Source organism: Coregonus lavaretus (assembly GCF_964263955.1).
Source record: "Coregonus lavaretus genome assembly, chromosome: 37".
NCBI classification, from domain to species: Eukaryota; Metazoa; Chordata; class Actinopteri; order Salmoniformes; family Salmonidae; genus Coregonus; species Coregonus lavaretus.
This window is the reverse complement of record NC_140024.1, coordinates 15,607,439-15,628,384: the sequence shown is the minus strand read 5'-3', so window position 1 is coordinate 15,628,384 and position 20,946 is coordinate 15,607,439. Positions and strand designations below refer to the sequence as shown.

Below are 20,946 nucleotides of genomic sequence, written 5' to 3'. Positions count from 1 at the left end.
TTTAGTTTTTTTTACTAGCTCAGATTTTAACACAGGGTGAGCAATGGCATCACACAATAAAGGTCCAAAGCTGATTCCTGGTAGGTATGCTCAGAGTAATAGTGATTCACACCACACAAATGACTCACAGCACGTCTATGAGGAAAAGACTTGAGCGCAACACACTTTTCAAACCCACCTTTAACTGAAGCACTAGCCAAAAATGAGTAATTCCTGTTAAACAAGTTGGAGCACTCAAATAATAGGCAGAGATAGGCCTACCTGAACTCTAACCAAGAATGTACTCAATACAATTAAATAGCTAAACTATTGGGGTAGTGGCTTTAGACAAAATACAGTTTTATAAAAGTTAAAGTACAGCTGCTGTATTAAGCATCTAGAAAATACATGAAAATGCCAGTTAGTCACATTTAAACTTGCAAATATACAGACATTAGATCAATTTCAGAGGCAACTTACATAATAAACCTCCTTTCAAACTCTCCTTAGTTGTACCCTGTCCCAATGCATCTTGTTATACCTACAGTCAATAACATTTACATGATTCATATATTCAAAACAATTTCAATAATATTACTGATTTGAAATAGAAGATTTACCATGACTTTCAAACAATCATCAAACAATTCATCATCCTCAAACAGACATGGTCAAATGGTGTAGGCCCCATAGTAGTAGTCTCTCCAAAAGGGGGACACACTTTTCACGGCACTTCGATACAAACAGATTTTCGTAGCAGGTTAGGAGATCATTTTTGCTAACTCTAACCCAAATCCTTTATCTTAACCTTAACCTCAGTCTCCTAACGTGCTATGTTAATTTTCCTAACCTGCTTTGAAAAAGCAATTTTGTGTGCAGTGAAAAGTGTTTGCCCTCTCCAAAATTCCTGACTGCAGTTGCCTTTTAAAAGGATAGCAGGTCATTTATTTAAGCCCTTCATTACCTCACCATAGTGGTGGATATTCAAAAGGTCCCACCTGTGACGGTACATGTTGATCATGCTGGTCTGTATGTACATCTTGTGTACAGTATCTTCTCATTCACACTGAGCATGACATCAGATATACACATCCTAACATCCATCTTGCAAGGCTGTGGAGCTATCTTCAAGGAGAAGAGGCAAACATGGTATATCTCACATCACATTTGATTTATTAAGTTATGTGAGTAGCAACATTTAAATAAACATGATTTTAAGTATAGAATAAGATTTACATAAAACATCTAAATAACTTCTGTCACTCAGACAACAGTACAGTAAAAACATAATTAAGAGGTGGAAGACATAGAGGGCATCTCAGAAGGCAGGGGATCCATTCAATCATTAGAGATAGTGATGAAAATGTGTTTGCATATACATACAGTGGGGAAAAAAATTATTTAGTCAGCCACCAATTGTGCAAGTTCTCCCACTTAAAAAGATGAGAGAGGCCTGTAATTTTCATCATAGGTAATGTTTAAATACATTATGTTACCAAAAACTTTCAAGTAAAGTTTAAATGTACTTCTATTACTCATCACTGACTCCTTGGTTAAATACTGTAAATCTTTATCCCAAACAAAGAAAATGATCACATTGGGGGCTCAAAGTGTACTCCTGCATTGGGAAAATAGAGCAAAACCCTTTTGGGTTTTTACAAAGCACTATAAACAAGATATTCATGATTAACTAAAAGTAAATGACTGTCCTCTTTACATATGCACCAGCTGTATTAAAACACATTTTTCTCAGACAAAAGAAAACATACAAGGCTACAAAATGAGGATTGGTCAAAGTAATTTCATAAAAAATCCTTTCCTCATCCTCATTCAATTCAGAGTGGTTGTGATCAAAGATTTCACAACGTGTGATTGTTTTGTGTAAATACATATATTACAGAGTATACCAATGCTCAGGAAAAGCTTTATTGGCCATTTTGTGTAGCAGGTTATAGTTGGACATCCATAATGTGGATTAAGTGCAGATCTTTGAGGTCCTTTCAATAGATCAGCATTTTGCCAGAATTCAGCACACAGTGCTTCATGACAGTACATAACCATCCAGGAAGTGTCTATGTGATCTAATGGTGTGGGTGGCGGGGGACGGAGGCACATACAGTATCAAATGTATCTAATGACCTTAACATAAGATTCAATAAAGCGTGTCTTAAAGGTGCCTTGTTTAGGTGTCTTCATTTAGGGGGAGTTCAGTTGTCTGTTGGATTTCCGTGGTTGGTCCGTGGTTGTTCCGTGGTCCAGCAGCACGTGTTTGGGTAGTGGTGTCCTAACATTTCTGTATTTAGCTTTCACAGTTTTCTACAGAGAAGTTGGACTCAGCTCTGTGAAGAGACAAAGAAAATCACAGAATTAGAATGTGAAACACACATTTTTCCCTACAGTACTCCATCTTGTGGAATGATTAGTCATTACAATCAACAGAGACCATAATGGTTTGAGAAAGGATTATCTATAAACAAGTACTGTATTTAAAACTAATCCTTGATTATAACTTCAACATATCACACACTATTTTTGTGATATGATCAAACAGAGCCTGCTGAATGGACTTACAGGTCTTGCTGCTTGTGGATAATGTGGTTGTTGTACTCCAGAATGGGAGGGATGCTCTCCTGATGCTCTTCATCTTCATCAGGGAGCTGTGAAGAAATCATAGGTGATTTAAGTTTTATTGTCATACTTGTGTGAAATGTCTTCAGTGTGATAAATTTAATGCAATAGTTTTATTGACTATTGACCTTTTAAATCATAACAATTCAGATGTACAGTACCAGTCAAAAGTTTGGACACACCTACTCATTCAAGGGTTTTTCTTTATTTGTACTATTTTCTACATTGTAGAATAATAGTGAAGACATCAAAACTATGAAATAACACATATGGAATCATGTAGTAACCATAAAAGTGTTAAACAAATCAAATATATTTTATATTTAAGATTCTTCAAATAGCCACCCTTTGCCTTGATGACAGCTTTGCACACGCTTGGCATTCTCTCAACCAGCTTCACCTGGAATGCTTTTCCAACAGTCTTGAAGGAGTTCCCACATACGCTGAGCACTTGTTGGCTGCTTTTCCTTCACGCTGCCGTCCTACTCATCCCAAACCATCTCAATTGGGTTGAGGTCGGGGGATTGTGGAGGCCAGGTCATCTGATGAAGCACTCCATCACTCTCCGTCTTAGTAAAATATCCCTTACACAGCCTGGAGATGTGTTGGGTCATTGTACTGTTGAAAAACAAATGATAGTCCCACTAAGCCCAAACCAGATGGGATGGCGAATCGCTGCAGAATGCTGTGGTAGCCATGCTGGTTAAGTATGTCTTGAATTCTAAATAAACCACAGACAGTGTCACCAGCAAAACACCCCCACACCATAACACCTCCTCCTCCATGCTTTACAGTGGGAAATACACATGCGGAGATCATCCGTCCACCCACACCGCGTCTCACAAAGACACAGCGGTTTGAACCAAAAATCTCCAATTTGGACTCCAGACCAAAGGACACATTTACACCGGTCTAATGTCCATTGCTCATGTTTCTTGGCCCAAGCAGGTCTCTTCTTATTATTGGTGTCCTTTAGTAGTGGTTTCTTTGCAGCAATTCGACCATGAAGGCCTGATTCACACAGTCAACTCTGAACAGTTGATGTTGAGATGTGTCTGTTACTTAAACCCTGTGAAGCATTTATTTGGGCTGCAATTTCTGAGGCTAATGAACTTATCCTCTGCAGCAGATGTAACTCTGGGTCTTCCATTCCTGTGGCAGTCTTCATTAGAGCCAGTTTCATCATAGCGCTTGATGGATTTTGCGATTGCACTTGAAGAAACTTTAAAAGTTCTTGAGATTTTCAGTATTGACTGACCTTCATGTCTTAAAGTAATGATGGACTGTCATTTCTCTTTGCTTATTTGAGCTGTTCTTGCCATAACATGGACTTGGTCTTTTACCAAATAGGGCTATCTTCTGAATACCACCCCTTCCTTGTCACAAAACAACTGATTGGTTCAAACACATTAAGAAGGAAATAAATTCCACAAATTCACTTTTAAGAAGGCACACCTGTTAATTGAAATGCATTCCAGGTGACTACCTCATGAAGATGGTTGAGAGAATGCCAAGAGTGTGCAAAGCTGTCATCAAGGCAAAATGTGGCTATTTGAAGAATCTCAAATATATTTTGATTTGTTTAACACTTTTTTGGTTACTACATGATTCCATATGTGTTATTTCATAGTTTTGATGTCTTCACTATTATTCTACAATGTAGAAAATAGTACAAATAAAGAAAAACCCTTGAATGAGTAGGTGTGTCCAAACTTTTGTCGGGTAGTGTAGATCTCTAAGGTGGTCTGTAGTTCGTCACGTGAGACTAAATCAAAGACAATGGCACCACCTAGTGGTTGTATTGTGAACATCCGGTGAAGAGTGGCTGGTTCCCTTACCTCCCAGTACATCTCATCATCGAAGCAGTTCTCATCCGCAGGATCGCCCCAGATGGGTAACTTCAGGATGGAACCTGTGAACAGAGGAGATAGTGTCAACTTCAGTCTCTCTCCTTCAGGTACGTCACCCCCTATAGCACCCATGTCACCTCTAGGTCACCCTTTATATGCCCATGGCTCCTCTCTATCTCTGAGCTATGCTATCTCGGCCAAACTCACCGACTATAGCTCCGCCTCCAATCCCGAAGACGATGGACACACACATGCCAGCGGCCTGGTATCCACCCTGAGTTAACACGGTTCTGTTCTTAAAGTCTCCAGTGAAGTCAAACGTGTTGATCAACCTGGTCGGAAAATAACAATATATAAAGTCAGATTGTGTTCCATATTTAAGCTTTATGTTGAGTCTTCTAATGATTATGTATATTTCCAAATAAATGCCAACTAACTGTTGGATTACAGTCTAAACTGTGACTGTGACATAAATTGTTTGGTGTAAAATGACATTAATCGTTTAAGATATGTCCTGTGACATACAGTAACTGTGTGATATGATTTGTTTATGAGAGGGTGTGGGTGAATCTGTGTTCTGATTGTCTAGTAACAAGGGTACATGTTCAGGTTTGTGTGGTTTGACAGTGTAGCCTCAGGCCCTCAGGTCTTTTGACTCACCCCTGCTTTCCGTAGACTGACTCGCTGGCAGCTGCAGCAGTGATGGCTCCAACTATCCCGCCAATCACCCCAGGCATGGCGTGCAGGTTGTGTATTCCACACGTGTCCTGGATCTTCAGTGTCTTCTCCAAGAAGGGCTGGAAGGAGACAGGTCAAGTTTTAACAACACACCCGTACACAGCCCCAAATAGTGTGCTACCGTTTATGGCAAAGGAATCTGCCCAATAAAGATTAGGCAGCCATTTAGAGTGCTATACATTCTTTTTTGAGTGTGCCCCCAACATCATTCATAAGAGGTAAATAATCGTTTTGTGTTTTGTAATAACTTTCTTTGGACAGAACCTACTACGCCTACAAAACAAGCCATTCTAGCTTCAAGCTGTGAGTGGATGGTGACCAGGGGTGAGACTCACAGAAATGAAGAGGTAGCCCATGGTAGAGATTATGCCGCAGAAGAACCCCACGATCAGAGCGCCGTAGGGAGACACCATAAACTCAGCCGCTGTCCCCAAGGCAACACCCCCCGCTAGGGTGGAATTCTGGATATGAACCTGTTATGCAAGAGAGAGCACCAGTCATGAGACTCGAAAACATGTCAGTCAATGAGATGAGAGCAGAGGAGGATTATGTAGACTGAGAGGTTGTCAGTTAGTGTCACAAATACAAAGTTACAGAGAATGTTACATGTGTACGTGCAAACACACACACACACACACACACACACACACACAAACACACACACACACAGTAATGGTTCCTTACCATATCAAGCTTGCCATTCTTCTGGGAGAGGCTGGAGATGGCCACTGTGGTGAGGACAGTAGAGGCCAAGCCCAGGTAGGTGTTGATGACTGCCCTGTGCTGACCGTCTCCATGGTCAGTGATGGCCGAGTTGAAACTGGGCCAGAACATCCACAGGAACAGTGTGCCTGAGGAGAGAGAAGGGACCACACAGTTAAAACACACCAAACACACCTGATCACCACACACACTTCAGAACAGGAACAGTGTCAGAACAGGAACAGTGCCATGACAGAAACTTCTACAAACTAAAGATAGGTCACCATCACCATAGAGAGTGAAACACACACAGAGCAAATCAGAACCATTCATATGTTTATGCAATGAACGACTACTGACTCCGACAGGCAACTCACCGATCATGGCGAAAGTATCGGAGTGGTACACAGAGCCCTGCATACGCTTGCTCTGGTGTAAATTAGGTCGGTAAAGGACCCAGGAGATGGCCAGACCATAATAACCTCCAAAGGTGTGAATAACCATTGAGCCACCTGCATCTCTAGCCTGTGGGGACAGAAACAGTCATTTGTTAGCAGGTGTACCAAACCATGTGATTACGTGGCTGCAGGCAGATGTCAAAGGCCATTGAGGTTACATAAACAAGTTACTATATCAAGGTTATAGGGTGAATTCCATTAATCCAACCATGGTTAATACAGTGTGTATGATTTAATAGTTGTACGTCCAGATAGTGCTTGATGGGACTCACATGAAGTAGGTTCAGGATGATGTACTCTTCCACAGCGAACAGAGTGACACCAAACAGGGTCATAACCAACAGCTGGACCGGGCTGACTTTGCCCAGCACTGCCCCGTAGGCTATGAGACAGCCCGCCACACAGAAGTCAGCATTGATCAGACTGCAGATAGAGGACACAGGTGGGTGGGGTGGAGACAGAGATGCGTTATGACTATTAACCGAGAGTCATGTGAGAGTCAGTCATGCATACAGTACTAAAACCTGAATGACTAGATCAGTAAGTAATCATCCTTCAGGTCTTGGCTTTCTTTCAGTGACTGCTGATGCACATTTTGAAATTGCACCTTGTGTATTCTATTATTCTAACTCTCAATAGTAAGTTGAGACCCTGACTGAGTCCCCCCCCCCAAATAAATAAAATAAAATAATAATATGATTAATATATTTTTTATTTATTGGTCCGCGGGCTTACAAAAGGGAGGTCGCAGGTCGAATGAGGCCCGCGGGCCGCCAGTTGCCCATCCCTGGTTTAACCCATCACTGCTTAACCCATGGTGACAGCTTGCGTAACCCTAATAGAGTCTATGGTACAGTCTATTTCTCTTATAACCATTCTGCCATTGTCTCAGTATGATCCTATGTGTGCATACCTCATCAGTTCTCACTCTAATTACTGAAAAAATTGCAGCCTCATAGATGCACATCAGTGCACTTGCATACCTTTCAATACCGATGTAGATCTTTCCAGTCTGGGGGTCTAGAGAGTGGAACCAGCCTTGCATGAGTAGAGCCCACTGCAGGCCGAAGGAGGCAATGAGGAAGTTGAAGCCGACCCCGCCGAAGCTGTACCTCTTCAGGAAAGTCATGAGGAACCCGAAACCCACAAAGATCATCACATGGACATCCTGGAAGCCTGGAGAGAGGAGGGTTAGATGGAGAAAGAGAGTGAGAGAGAGAGAGAGGGGGGGGGGGGGGGGGTAATTATTCAAAGTGTGAAATAAATCCTAATAGTTAATGCAACATGTTATTGCATCCAATGCAAGGGGCTCTCAGTAGTTGCATAGTTTTTGATAAAACCAGCCCTGATGTTCTGTACCATTTGGTCAAAGTTTTAAAGTTGTTAACTCGACATGTTCAATTGGATATGTCATCATCAGATTAGCAGGTTTAGGAGACACACCCTATCAGTTTACATGCCAGAGCTACAGGTAGGATATAATCCCTGACAAATCAAAACACATCATATTACAAGATGAAACAGATGCCACATAACATCACAATTATCAAACTTAACTTGTCACTCATTCAGCCTGGCTATCAGCAAAGATGCACCATCAGAAGCTGGTATAAACCAAGCTAGAATCAGACAAATTGGAAATAACCACTGACCAACATTTGGTAAAGAGGATACGTAGTTTTAACCCAAGTTAGAGAGGCACATTTGGACTGTCACTGCATTAGTCCATTAATGAATAGATGCTTTCAAAATAACTGAGACTGAGATTGTTGTCTAGGGGATTTCACAGGGGAAATTGCAAACATCCTAGAGATCAAAAGTTATCATCTGATCAAACAGCAAGCATGCCACTTATTAATAACCTGATTCTTTATCATTGCAATGAAGATGAAACCATGAATCATACATTTACTGTATATTGTCAACCTAAAGGATGCACCAGGCAGTCCAGTGATTATGAATGTACTTACTGGGGTATCTGAAGTAGAAGTCATTCTCTATGTCGCTGGTGATGTTGTCATGGGCCTTGGTTTCTACCCAGTGTGCGTCCGACTCCTCGTCGTAGCGGATGAATACTCCGAAGAGGATGATCATGGCGATCTGCCAGACGAAGCAGACTACCGGCAGACTAAGACGGATGTTGGTGTTCTTAGGCCGAGAGGTGTAGTCTTGGCATCCCTGGCCGCAATTCTCCATGGTGGTGGCCGAGTGAGTGCTGAGAGAGTGATGCTCTTTGACCTGCCCTGAGTGTGGCTGTGACCCTGAGAATACAGGCTGTACCAGTACAGGTATATATGGGACAGAGGAGAGGTGTGTCCCCAGTGTGTGCCAGCTGTTGCCCTACCCAGCGACAAACCATCCCTCCCCCTTCCCGCCCTCTGACACCTTGATATATGACATCTGGCATGAAGCTGTCCCAAAGGCAGCAGAGAGTCCCGTGCATTTGATTGTTTGTCACAAACAACATGTTGCATTAGAGGGGTTAGAGGAAAACCCCAAAAAAGACATTTGGTTGCCATTTTTTGTGGTTAGAAGAGATCTCCTTTGTTGTTACTGCGCAACAAACAACCTGGTCTCAAAGAAAGAGGTATAATACTATACGTCCTCCGTATAATACTATACATCCTCCAAGATGTATGATAAGTTAAGTCATCCAATTCGTATGATATTGTACGACCGCTATTCCATTCATAATGCAACCTAAAGTAATGTAATATATCATTCTTAATGTAGTGTCAGAGATTTACTTACAGAATAATACGACTTGCCCTGAGAACACATTGGCTGCAGCCTGGGGTTACAAAGCAGAACTGATATAGCAGTATTCATTACAAACAACATTCTACATTAGAGAAGGTCAGGGAAACCACAAATACTGTAGGTCATGGTTGACATTTTTTGTAGTCAAAAGACAGATATATACAACATTTAAAAATGCAATATGTAACTTTTTGGGCGACCAGACCAAATTCACATAGAAATTTGAGTTATAGATCTGTCATTCTCATTGAAAGCAAGTCTAAGAAGCGATAGATATGTTCTATGTGCGCTAATTCTAAGTCACGTTTTTGCATCTTTTTTGGGGGGTTATGGAAAATACATTTCACAGCGGTTTAGATGGTAAGTGAGAGTTATTTAAGATATTCTTCAAAGAGGTAGGGTTTCAGAGGTTTTTGGAAGATGGGCGGGGACCGCTGTCCTGACTTTAGGGGGAAGCTTGTTCCACCATTGGGGTGCCAGGACAGAGAAGAGCTTTGACTGGGCTGAGCAGGAGCTGCCCTCCCTTAGTGGTGGGAGGGCCAAGAGACCAGGGGTGGCTGAACGGAGTGCTCAGGTTGGGAGGTAGGGTTTGAGCATAGCCTGAACTGCATGTGCATCTTCGGGGGGATATTGCCCTATGCACTGTCTGTAAAGCATGAACTAACATATATTTAAATATGTATGTTTGGAAAAACAAATTATAATTTTTGTTCTAAATGTGAGTACCCATTGACGATGTCTGTCTTCCTTAATCCATTTAAGCAGACATAATTTATGTAGCCTAATAATGTTGAGCCAAGGCTATGCAAATTGCAATACCAAATCTTCTACCTCTAGCTTGCAACTTAGTTGGTGCATTATTGATAGAATTTAAGGTCAGTGCAATAGAAAAGATACTCATTTACAACCCTTAGTGAACTCAGTATACTGTATCACTAAGGGCCTGTGCACCTGTACTTGAAGAGGACATCCTCCTAACTGCATGTGTTTTCTAGATATGCAGGCGACGCGTACACATGGGGCCTGATAAGAACACGCGTGACAGACACACACACAGCGTGATGTTGGTTGCTGTCTTAGTTGGTGTCTCGCTGACAACTCTTATCTTAACTATGACCAAGGCCCTGGAGCGTTTATTTTGCTATTCTAACATCTACTGTAGTTTCTGACAGTTGATAATCAGAAGTGAATTTATGAACAAACTCATGGTCTTGGTACTGTACAAGATTTTAGCGGCATACGCATAAAAAACTGTTAGGTAAAACTTTAATTGATATTGTACTGTAATCAACATGAAATGCAATTATTATGTGCTGTAGTAGCACAAAATAATTGGTATCAATTTTCCATTTTGCTTATTGCATTTCAGAATAGTTTTGAGGTGTCTCTTTACAATGTTATCCCCAGTGTTCAACTATGGTAGCCTGGTCCCATCTCTGTTTGTGGTCTTGCCAATGCCAACTTCATTGCTGTCATTATCAAGCCAACCGTAACATTGGCATGATAATAAGTGACTAGGAGTTGGTATGATAGCACAAACCGACTGGCACTGAGGCTTCAACTACAGGATATAACTTCAACAAAATATGTTGTCTGTAAAAAAAAAAAAAAAAAATTGTACGAGGATGAAAGTGCCTTGCATATCTAATAGGTTGTCTAATAAGGAGTTCTCTGATGGTTAGGAATAATACAACAACCTTATTAAAAAAGATATGTATGACTGGGTCTCACCTCCTCATTGTTATGAGCCTGAACAGCCTTTGAATAACTAACCATTAGAGACAGACTAAACCAGGGCAATGCCTTAAAGAAAGTTCAGGTTTTTTCAGTGTTTGTTTTAATTAAAAGTTTGAGTGAATGTCAGACATAGCCGCTAGCCTCCAGTACCTCCAGAAGACCTTAAATTCAGTTGGGCCAAGGTGAGTTATACAAACATTTCACAAACAAAACTAATCAGTGAAACAATGTGACAGAGGGATATTATGGAGGCATTTAGATCTTTATCTTCAAAGCTACATTCCTACAATGATCTCTATCACATGGTGTGGTGTCCTCTACTGTCATTGTCACGGTGCTGATACATTCCACCAGTGATGTAGCATAAGATCTCATGGAGAGCTGCCAATCAATAGGCAGGTGAGTCACAGATCAGCGCACCACAGATTCTTCAGGCAATTTCTGAGTTTTGCTTTCTTACCCCTCTCTGCCCAAAACAGTGAATGTGGTTTGCCTGCCAATGCTGCCATACCATAACACTATTAACCATCTCTGACACCACTGAGGGATGTAAAAGCACTTGAGCTCTGAGGATAAGAGAAGATGTACAGTGGAAAGCAACAGGGCCCTCTCTCCTAAAACGTAGCTGTGATTGCCTTAATGCCAACTACTTATGGAATTGTCATGTCTTTCATTGTTTTCCGTGACAAGGAGTTGGAATTATAGCACAGATCCTGGACCAGGCTATAGCTATGAAGGAGAGAGACAGTGAATCTGAATGACACAACATCGGAGATGTGAAGATAAGGGAAAGGGGGATACCTAGTCAGTTGCACAACTGAATGCATTCAACCGAAATGTGTCTTCCGCATTTAACCCAACCCCTCTGAATCAGAGGTGCGGGGGGCTGCCTTAATCGACGTCGACGTCATTGGCGTCCGGGAAGCAGTTGTTGTTGGAGGTTAACTGCCTTGCTCAAGGGTAGAACGGCAGATTTTTCCACCTTGCTGGCTTAAAGGAAAATCCACTATGCGTTTTGCATCATATGATGTGGCAAGTGACACTTTGCTTCTTGAAAGTCCAATGTCTTGAAAACTTGACTGCTGACATGCAAAACATTTGGGGACTGTATCAACAGTAGACTAATGAAAAGAATACCAAAATATAGTTTTGGAGTGGATTTGTCCTTTAAGTCAGGGATTTACGACACAAGAAGATTTATAATTCACCCATTCTGCATTATATCATTGCTATAACACAGTAATAGAATAGAAGCCAAAGAAAACAGGAACAATAGTAAAAGTTCCATTAAGGCCCAAGCCCAGTGATTGTTTCCCTTTGTCTCAGAAAGCTCCTCATCACTCATACCATCTCTACTGTGATAACTAATCAAATGTGATTGATGTGATACAGGATACTGCAGAAGTCTGAGCAACACATTGGCTCAGAGTGAGGCTTCCCTTGGCTCACATCACATCCTTTGCCAGGTGATTAATAACTGGATGTCACTAATAACCCTTACAGATTGGAGGTTTACTAGGTTTTAATAATAAATACGTATTATTATAGTTGTCCTCCAAGAGTTATCAGAGTATCTCTCACATTTCCAGTTTGCTCCTTTGTTCGTGCACCTTGGTTGATGCATATGGAGGTAGCAACTGTAAATTCTTTCCTCAGACTGTTACAGAGACATACAGTATGCATTCATGAGATAGGTGATAGCGTAGAGGAATGAGAGACAGACAGCTATCTCTGGGTGACAGCAACCCACGCTCACTCAAAGTAAAGCTTGACACTCCCGATAGTCTGCTGACAGAGAGCATTGATCTACAACAGAGATACACTTCATCATACCACACTGACGTGAAACCCTTCATAATGGCTAGTCATGTGATAACTCACTTTTAAGATGTCACACACTGACGCAAAACCCCTGGCTGTGTCATGAGGTTTCCTGCATCGTGATGTGTGGACCAAAAAAAAACTCAGGTAACGCTGAGGGATGGGGAGATAGGCTTCTGAGAAGTTTGGAGATTATTGGAGTTACAGTGCCTTGCAAAAGTTTATCCCCCTTGGCGTTTTTCCTATTTTGTTGCATTACAACCAGCAATTTAAATTGATTTTTATTTAGATTTCATGTCATGGACATTGGTGAAGTGAAATGAAAATAAATAAATAACTTGTTTAAAAAGATTCTAAAAAAAATAAATAACAGAAAAGTGGTGCGTGCATATGTATTCACCCCCTTTGCTATGAAGCCCCTAAATAAGATCTGGTGCAACCAATTACCTTCAGAAGTCACAAAATTAGTTAAATAAAGTCCACCTATGTGCAATCTAAGTGTCACATGATCTGTCGCATGATCTCAGAATATATACACCTGTTCTGAAAGGCCCCAGAGTCTGCAACACCACTAAGCAAGGGGCACCACCAAGCAAGCGGCACCATGAAGACCAAGGAGCTCTCCAAACAGGTCAGGGACAAAGTTGTGGAGAAGTACAGATCAGGGTTGGGTTATAAAAAAATATCTGAAACTTTGAACATCCCACGGAGCACCATTAAATCCATTATAAAAAAATTGAAAGAATAATGGCACCACAACAAACCTGCGAAGAGAGGGCCGCCCACCAAAAGTCACGGACCAGGCAAGGAGGGCATTATTCAGAGAGGCAACAAAGAGACCAAACATAACCCTGAAGGAGCTGCAAATCTCCACAGCGGAGATTGGAGTATCTGTCCATAGGACCACTTTAAACCGTACACTCCACAAAGCTGGGCTTTACGGAAGAGTGAGCAGAAAAAAGCCATTGCTTAAATAAAAAAATAAGCAAACACGTTTGGTGTTCGCCAAAAGGCATGTGGGAGACTCTCCAAACATATTGAAGAAGGTACTCTGGTCAGATGAGACTAAAATTGAGCTTTTTGGCCATCAAGGAAAACGCTATGTCTGGCGCAAACCCAACACCTCTCATTACCCCGAGAACACCATCCCCACAGTGAAGCATGGTGGTGGCAGCATCATGCTGTGGGGATGTTTTTCATCAGCAGGGACTGGGAAACTGGTCAGAATTGAAGGAATGATGGATGGCGCTAAATACAGGGAAATTATTGAGGGAAACCTGTTTTAGTCTTCCAGAGATTTGAGACTGGGACGGAGGTTCACCTTCCAGCAGGACAATGACCCTAAGCATACTGCTAAAGCAACACTCGAGTGGTTTAAGGGGAAACATTTAAATGTCTTGGAATGGCCTAGTCAAAGCCCAGTCCTCAATCCAATTGAGAATATTTGGTATGACTTAAAGATTGCTGTACACCAGCGGAACCCATCCAACTTGAAGGAGCTGGAGCAGTTTTGCCTTGAAGAATGGGCAAAATTCCCAGTGGCTAGATGTGCCAAGCTTATAGAGACATACACCAAGAGACGTGCAGCTGTAATTGCTGCAAAAGGTGGCTTTACAAAGTATTGACTTTGGGGGGGGTGAATAGTTATGCACGCTCAAGTTTTTCTGTTTTTTTGTCTTATTTCTTGTTTGTTTCACAAAAAAAAATATTTTGCATCTTCAAAGTGGTAGGCATGTTGTGTAAATCAAATGATACAAACACCCAAAAAATCCATTTTAATTCCAGGTTGTAAGGCAACAAAATAGGAAAAATGCCAAGGGGGGTGAATACTTTCGCAAGCCACTGTACAGGTTGTAATGCAACAAAATAGGAAAAACGCCAAGGGGGGTTAATACTTTTGCAGGGCACTGTAGCTAGACCCGAGTTACTGACCTGGTGACACAGACAGCTTCATCAACAACGGTAATGTGTGTAATGTGAAATGTTTATAAAAAAATACCCGGTTTGATAAACTAGTAGGTTAGTTACCCAACCAAGCAGATATAAGTAGTAGAGCCATTTTGGTTGTGAAGTGCATTATCAAAAAGCTTTGTCCTGGTCAAAGGTCAAAACAGTTTAGAGTTTTTTCCCAATTCACCTTCATAACTTAGCCTGGTGGAACCAGCCTGTTCGCTGCGTTTACCACTGTATTTCACTTCACATACCATTATATCTGAAGTGAAATAGAAAGGTGAATGCAGCAATCAGGTTGGTTCCACCATGGTAATCATAACCACCATTGATAATGTAATCAGTGCTTTGCGTGTGTGTTTGTGTATGACCGACCAGTATTTTTGATGAGGGGCCAGGAGCTGATCTACGCTGCTATGCCCATCAATGGGGCGCTGGCAAAGACCTTACCTCTAGCCTCACCTCTTGCCTGCTCACCAATGGTTGTCGTTGGGGAGACCAGAATTAGATAGGTTTAGTCTGACCTGTTCAAACTTCAACATAGTATACACTCATTGGCCAGTTTATTAGGTACACCACCTTGTTCACAAAAATGTATCTCTCCTACAGACAGTGAGTCACATGGCCGTGGCTTGCTATATAAAGCAGGCAGACAGGCATTGAGGCATTCAGTTACTGTTCGATTGAATGTTAGAATGGGCAAAACGAGTGGCCTAAGCGACTTTGAGCATGGTATGATAGTCGGTGCCAGGAGTGCCGGATCCAGTATCTCAGAAACGGCCTCCCTCCTGGGCTTTTCACACACAACAGTGTCTAGGGTTTACTGAGAGTGGTGCGACAAACAAAAAAACATCCAGTCAGCGGCAGTCCTGTGGGTGGCCGAAGGAGATTGGCAAGAGAGGTCAAAGGAGAATGGCAAGAATCGTGTAATCTAGCAGGCGGGCCACAAACAGATAAATAACGGCACAGTACAACAGTGGTGTGCAGAATGGCATCTTGGAACACACAACTCGTTGATCCTTGTCACGGATGGGCTATTGCAGCAGATGACCACACAGGGTTCCACTCCTATCTTCTAAAAACAAGAAGAAGGGGCTCCAGTGGGCACGCGATCACCAACACTGGACAATTGAGGAGTGGAAAAACATTGCCTGGAACATGACAGCGAGTTCAGTTTACTTGAGTGGCCTGCACAGTCCCCAGACCTCAATCCAATAGAGATGGAACGGGCTGTTCGCAGCATGAATCTACCACCGTCCAATCTGCAGAAACTGCGTGATGCCATCGCGTCAGTATGGACCAACATCTCTGTGGAACATTTCCGACGCCTTGTAGAATGCCCCGAATAATTCAGGCTGTTCTGGAGGCAAAGGGGGGTCCGACCCGGTACTACATAGATGGGTGTACCTAATAAACTGGCCAGTGAGTGAATGTTTGTCAGATATCAAGATGCATCTATGGAGCCAGCACTTGGAGACGTGCAGAGACCTGGCACTCAGCATTATAATTTTACTAGACAACTTTTACTTGTATTGTCTTTTTTTATTCTTGAATTGAATGGTATCAGTCAATATGGGGAGGGAGAAACCCTGTGTATTCTTCACCAGGATCAGGGAATTCCTGCTGTATACGGGACACCACACAGGAAGTTATGACCACTCTGACATGTTTGCCAAAGTAGCCCTATTACCACCAGACAAAATGCCTGGGAATGACAATGAAAGGTGCACATTGTTATATTAGCAGAACACTGCTTCTATGGTATTATGTAAAGGGTTGTTTATTGTACATGGACCTGTTACTACATTTGAAAGTTATCAAAACACTTAGTTTAGAATGTCTACATAAATTCAGCAATTGCATTAGTCTCATATTACTCTGTAGGCTACTGACCTATTCAAAGCTTCATCCGGCATCTCAACATACATCTATCTGCCTGTAGTTATTGAACTCAAATTGCAGGAGGTGTGTTTGTTGTGATTGAGTGGGGGGAAACCGCTGCAGGCAAGGTTTTGACAGATGGGTGTGGCAAGGACACACCCAAGAAACACCCACATCAAACCACACCCCCAAGCCAACTCACATTTGGCTTCTGTCATGGCCGCCAAATCAGCGGGTGCAGTTCCCCTTTAACTACAACAATGAATATGATTAACACAAAGCTCATTTCAGTCAAAGATATTGCAGCTGCAGCTACCCATTTCATGTGTATACAAGTAGGGCCAAATTCACTCTTTGTTTTAAGTGAGATATGAGAAATTGGTGTGCGTTGATTCCTGGAACAGAGTGCATTTGGTCCTACATTCAAAAGCAGTCCCATTCCTTATCTCACATATCAAATAGTGAATGTGGCCTTATTTTTGTACACATAAATACTGTATGTAGCTGCAGTTGCAACATATTTGACTTTGTGTTTATGCATATTCTTTCTTTTTTATCTTTTTTATTTAAATCATGTGTTGTGTTGATTCCTGGAAGAGTGAATTTTGTCCTACTTCTCAAACCAGTCCCATTCCTTATATCTCACTTAGAACAACTGCAGCTACATACAGTATTTAATGTGTACAAAAGTAGGGTCACATTCACTATTTGATATAAGTGAGATAGGGAATGGGACTGCTTTTGAATGTAGGACCAAATGCACTCTGTTCCAGGAATCAACACACACCAATTCTTCATATCTCACTTAAAACAAAGTGAATTTGGTCCTACTTTTGTACACATTAAATGGGAAGCTGCAGTTGCAACATCGTTGACTCAAACTAACTTTGCATTTATGCATGTTCGTTTTGTAGTTACTATTCAACTACTAAAGACCTAGAGACACACCACTGAGTGTTTGAACACTGCAATAATCAATAATTATCAATACAACTTTGCTATAAGTTATATGTTTAGTAGTTAGATATTAACTACAAAAATTAATATGCATAAACACAAAGTTAGTTTGAGTCAAATATGTTGCAACTGCAGCAATCCATTTAATGTCTACAAAATTCGGGCCAAACTAAGGCCGGGATTCAATCCAATCGTGAGTTATAGGCATTGCAGCTTTTAAAGGCAATGTTCCAAATTCACTCTGTTACAGGAATTGAGGCAAACTCCTGGAACAGAGTGAATTTGATCCTACTTTTCAAACCAGTCCCATTCCTTATATCTCACTTAGAACAGAGTGAATTTTGCCCTACTTTTGTACACATTAAATGGGTAGTTGCAACATCTTTAACTCAAACTAACTCATAGTTTGTGTTTATGCGTTTTCATTTTTGTAGTTAATAATGACTGCCTGTGGCTACCTGCTATTGATCACATATGTGTGTTTGAGGGGAAAAAACTGGTGTTATAACTGAAAAGAGAAAAAGGCCGTTGCCACACTTTACTTTCATCCACTGGAGTCAATTATATGAATATCAGATGGGTTCGCTTTGTTTGTTGTTCTCTATAGAGACCGAAAACACTCATCATGAGACAATCAGGTGACGCAGAAAGTGACTGAACATGCTTAACTGGCGAGGTGCTTTTCAGGACAGTTGCACTATCACAGAGAATGTGACATCTTTATCACCTAGCTGGCTGCCTGTCATGCTATTTGCTGAAGATGGGTGATGAGTGAATTGCTGGCACTCCTCCAGGACTGTGTAGTTATTGGTCCTGTTAGAGCAACAGAGGATTCATGGTTATTAAGCTCTGCCATATTAGACGTCTGCATTCTTCATCAGACAGGATCCAAAGCACTTGGGCTACTCTACTGTAGGTTAATCTGTCTTTTCCCTGGATCGGTCGGTGGATGGGATGACCACTGCTTACCAGGATTATAAACCTCTATTTTTTTTTATCTCCATGCTTTTGATCTTATACACATGTAAAATAAAAATAGCCAATGTTAGACACAATATCCACATATTTGGTTATTGATATAGTACATTCTCACTCATGCTTAGACAGGTGGAATAATGCGACATATTTGGCTAACAATGACATACCCCAATAATTGGCCTCATTCTAAGCAATGCATAGTAGCAATGCTTGTGTGATTCCACAGAAGGCGTTAGCATGTCCTCATGAGTCTCTCTGGTGTCACTCCTGTATAATAAGTGGTTGCTCATGAGAAAATTGCTCACAAATCACTTATCTTGATTGTCATGCTATTTGCTGACCTTGCCATGACCTTTCACAATCCAGAGCTATGGAGATGAGTCACGAGTGTCACCGTTGTCTTTTAGCTGTTTTTCAGCCCTCTGTTTTGCTAGTCTGGTCCCAGATCTGTATGTGCTTTAGCCAACCCTTCTATCATTGTGTGTCAAGTTAGCTAATGCACAAACAGATCTAGGAACAGGCTACTGTTTCCTCTCTTGTCATTTAGCATTGTTGTGAAAGGTCTTAATGATGAAAGGTCTTGACATGAAAGATCTGAATAAAAACATATTGCTGCCTGTAGACAAAGGCCAGTCTAAGAATCTGGAATCAAATGAGCGGCACAATGCACTAGAAATAAAGATCCAGAATCGGAGAATATGACAGTGCCAGTATCAATGTTTAGACAAGGTCCCATGCAGAGGGTGTGTCACATACCATACAGTTGTTATTGTCACGACTTCCTCCGAAGCTGCCTCCTCTACTTGTTCGGGCAGGCTTCGGCGTTCGTCGTCACCGGCCTTCTAGCCACTGCCGCTCCATATCTCATCATTCCATTTGTTTTGTCTTGTCTTTTACACACACCTGGTTCATATCCCCTCATTAGTACATGTATAAGTATTCCCTCTGGCCCCCTTGTCCTTGTGGGTGGTTGTTTAATGTGAGGAGAGAGTAGCACGGTTGAGCTACGTGTATCTTGTATTGCCGGGGTATATTTTCCCCGTGCCTGTTTTTGTTCCAGTGCGCCTGTATTGCGCTATCCAGCATAACTCTGTACTACGGAATAAACTCGGTATTCTGTGATTTACCCTCCTGCGCCTGACTCCTTCAAATCACCTATCACAGTTATCTACATGTTAATTGTCTCATCACTAGCCTCACTGTAAGTGGATCAGTCTTTCACACACACAGCGCTGCTCTCCAATGGCCACATTTTCAAAACATTTACATTTTAGTCATTTAGCAGATGCTCTTATGCAGAGCAATTAGGGTTAAGTGCCTTGCTCAAGGGCACATCTACAGATTTTTCACCTAGTCGGCTTGGGGATTAGAACCAGCGACCTTTCGGTTACTGGCACAATGCTCTTAACCACTAAGCTACCTGCCGCCCCAAAAGCAGTAGAAAACACAGGCATCATCATGATCAGAGGATTTTAATTAATTTAAATACACTGAACAAAAATATAAACGCAACATGCAACATTTTCAAAGATTTTACTGAGTTACAGTTCATTTAAGGAAATCAGTCAATTTAAATAAATAAATTAGGCACTAATCTATGGATTTCACATGACTGGCAATATAGATTTCCATCTGTTGGTCACAGATACCTTGTAAAAAATAGGTAGGGGGGTGTGGATCAGAAAACCAGTCAATATCAGGTGTGACCACCATTTGCCTCATGCAGCGCGACACATCTCCTTCACATAGAGTTGATCAGGCTGTCGATTGTGGCCTGTGGAATGTTGTCCCACTCCTCTTCAATGGCTGTGTGAAGTTGCTGGATATTGGCGGGAACTGGAACACACTGTCGTACACGTCGCTCCAGAGCATCCCAAACAGGCCAGGGAAGAACTGGGACATTTTCAGCTTCCAGGAATTGTGTACAGATCCTTGCGTCATTGGGCCATGCAGTATCATGCTGAAATATGAGGTGATGGATGAATGGCACGACAATGGGCCTCAGGATCTTGTCACGGTATCTCTGTGCATTCAAATTGCTATCGATAAAATGCAATTGTGTTCGTTGTCCATAGCTTATGCCTGTCCATACCATAACCCCACCGCCACCATGGGGCACTGTTCAGAACATTGACATCAGCAAATCACTCTCCCACACCACATCATACACTTTCTGCCATCTGCCCGGTACAGTTGAAACCGGGATTCATCCATGAAGAGCACACTTCTCCATCGTGCCAGCGGCTATCGAAGGTGAGCATTTGCTCACTGAAGTCAGTTACAATGTCAAACTGCCGTAGGTCAAGACCCTGGTGAGGACGATGAGCATGCAGATGAGCTTCCCTGAGATATAATTTCTGCACAAACTGTCAGAATCTTCGGTTGTGCAAACCCACAGTTTCAGCACCTGTCTGGGTGGATGGTCTCATACGATCCCACAGGTGAAGAAGCTGGATTTGGAGGTCCTGGGCTGGCGCGGTTACACGTGGTCTGCAGTTATTAGGCCG

General features: G+C 41.9%; 1 protein-coding gene across 1 annotated transcript; it reads right to left on the bottom strand.

The window, feature by feature from the left end:
* Window positions 1-1,131: 1,131 nt before the first annotated feature.
* Window positions 1,132-8,645, bottom strand: LOC311111309 (ammonium transporter Rh type C-like). Its single transcript, XM_084154030.1, has 11 exons — window positions 8,326-8,645; window positions 7,339-7,531; window positions 6,628-6,778; window positions 6,275-6,422; window positions 5,880-6,046; window positions 5,531-5,668; window positions 5,118-5,254; window positions 4,665-4,789; window positions 4,446-4,519; window positions 2,551-2,636; window positions 1,132-2,318 (listed from the first exon to the last, which is right to left on the bottom strand). Exons 1-11 carry the CDS (start codon window positions 8,549-8,551, stop codon window positions 2,279-2,281), a joined length of 1,485 nt encoding a protein of 494 aa, XP_084010156.1. The 5' UTR covers window positions 8,552-8,645; the 3' UTR covers window positions 1,132-2,278.
* Between the last annotated feature and the right edge of the window lie 12,301 nt (window positions 8,646-20,946).

What these genes read in the sequence shown, in the direction of transcription:
- LOC311111309 (XM_084154030.1), bottom strand. Translation starts at nt 8,551, where the DNA reads ATGGAGAATTGCGGCCAGGGATGCCAAGACTACACCTCTCGGCCTAAG. An exon ending in TCATCCTGAACCTACTTCAT is followed by an intron (nt 6,423 to 6,627) that starts GTGAGTCCCATC and finishes CTGTCCCCACAG; the next exon opens with GCTAGAGATGCAGGTGGCTC. An exon ending in TGGAGGCGGAGCTATAGTCG is followed by an intron (nt 4,520 to 4,664) that starts GTGAGTTTGGCC and finishes CTCTGTTCACAG; the next exon opens with GTTCCATCCTGAAGTTACCC.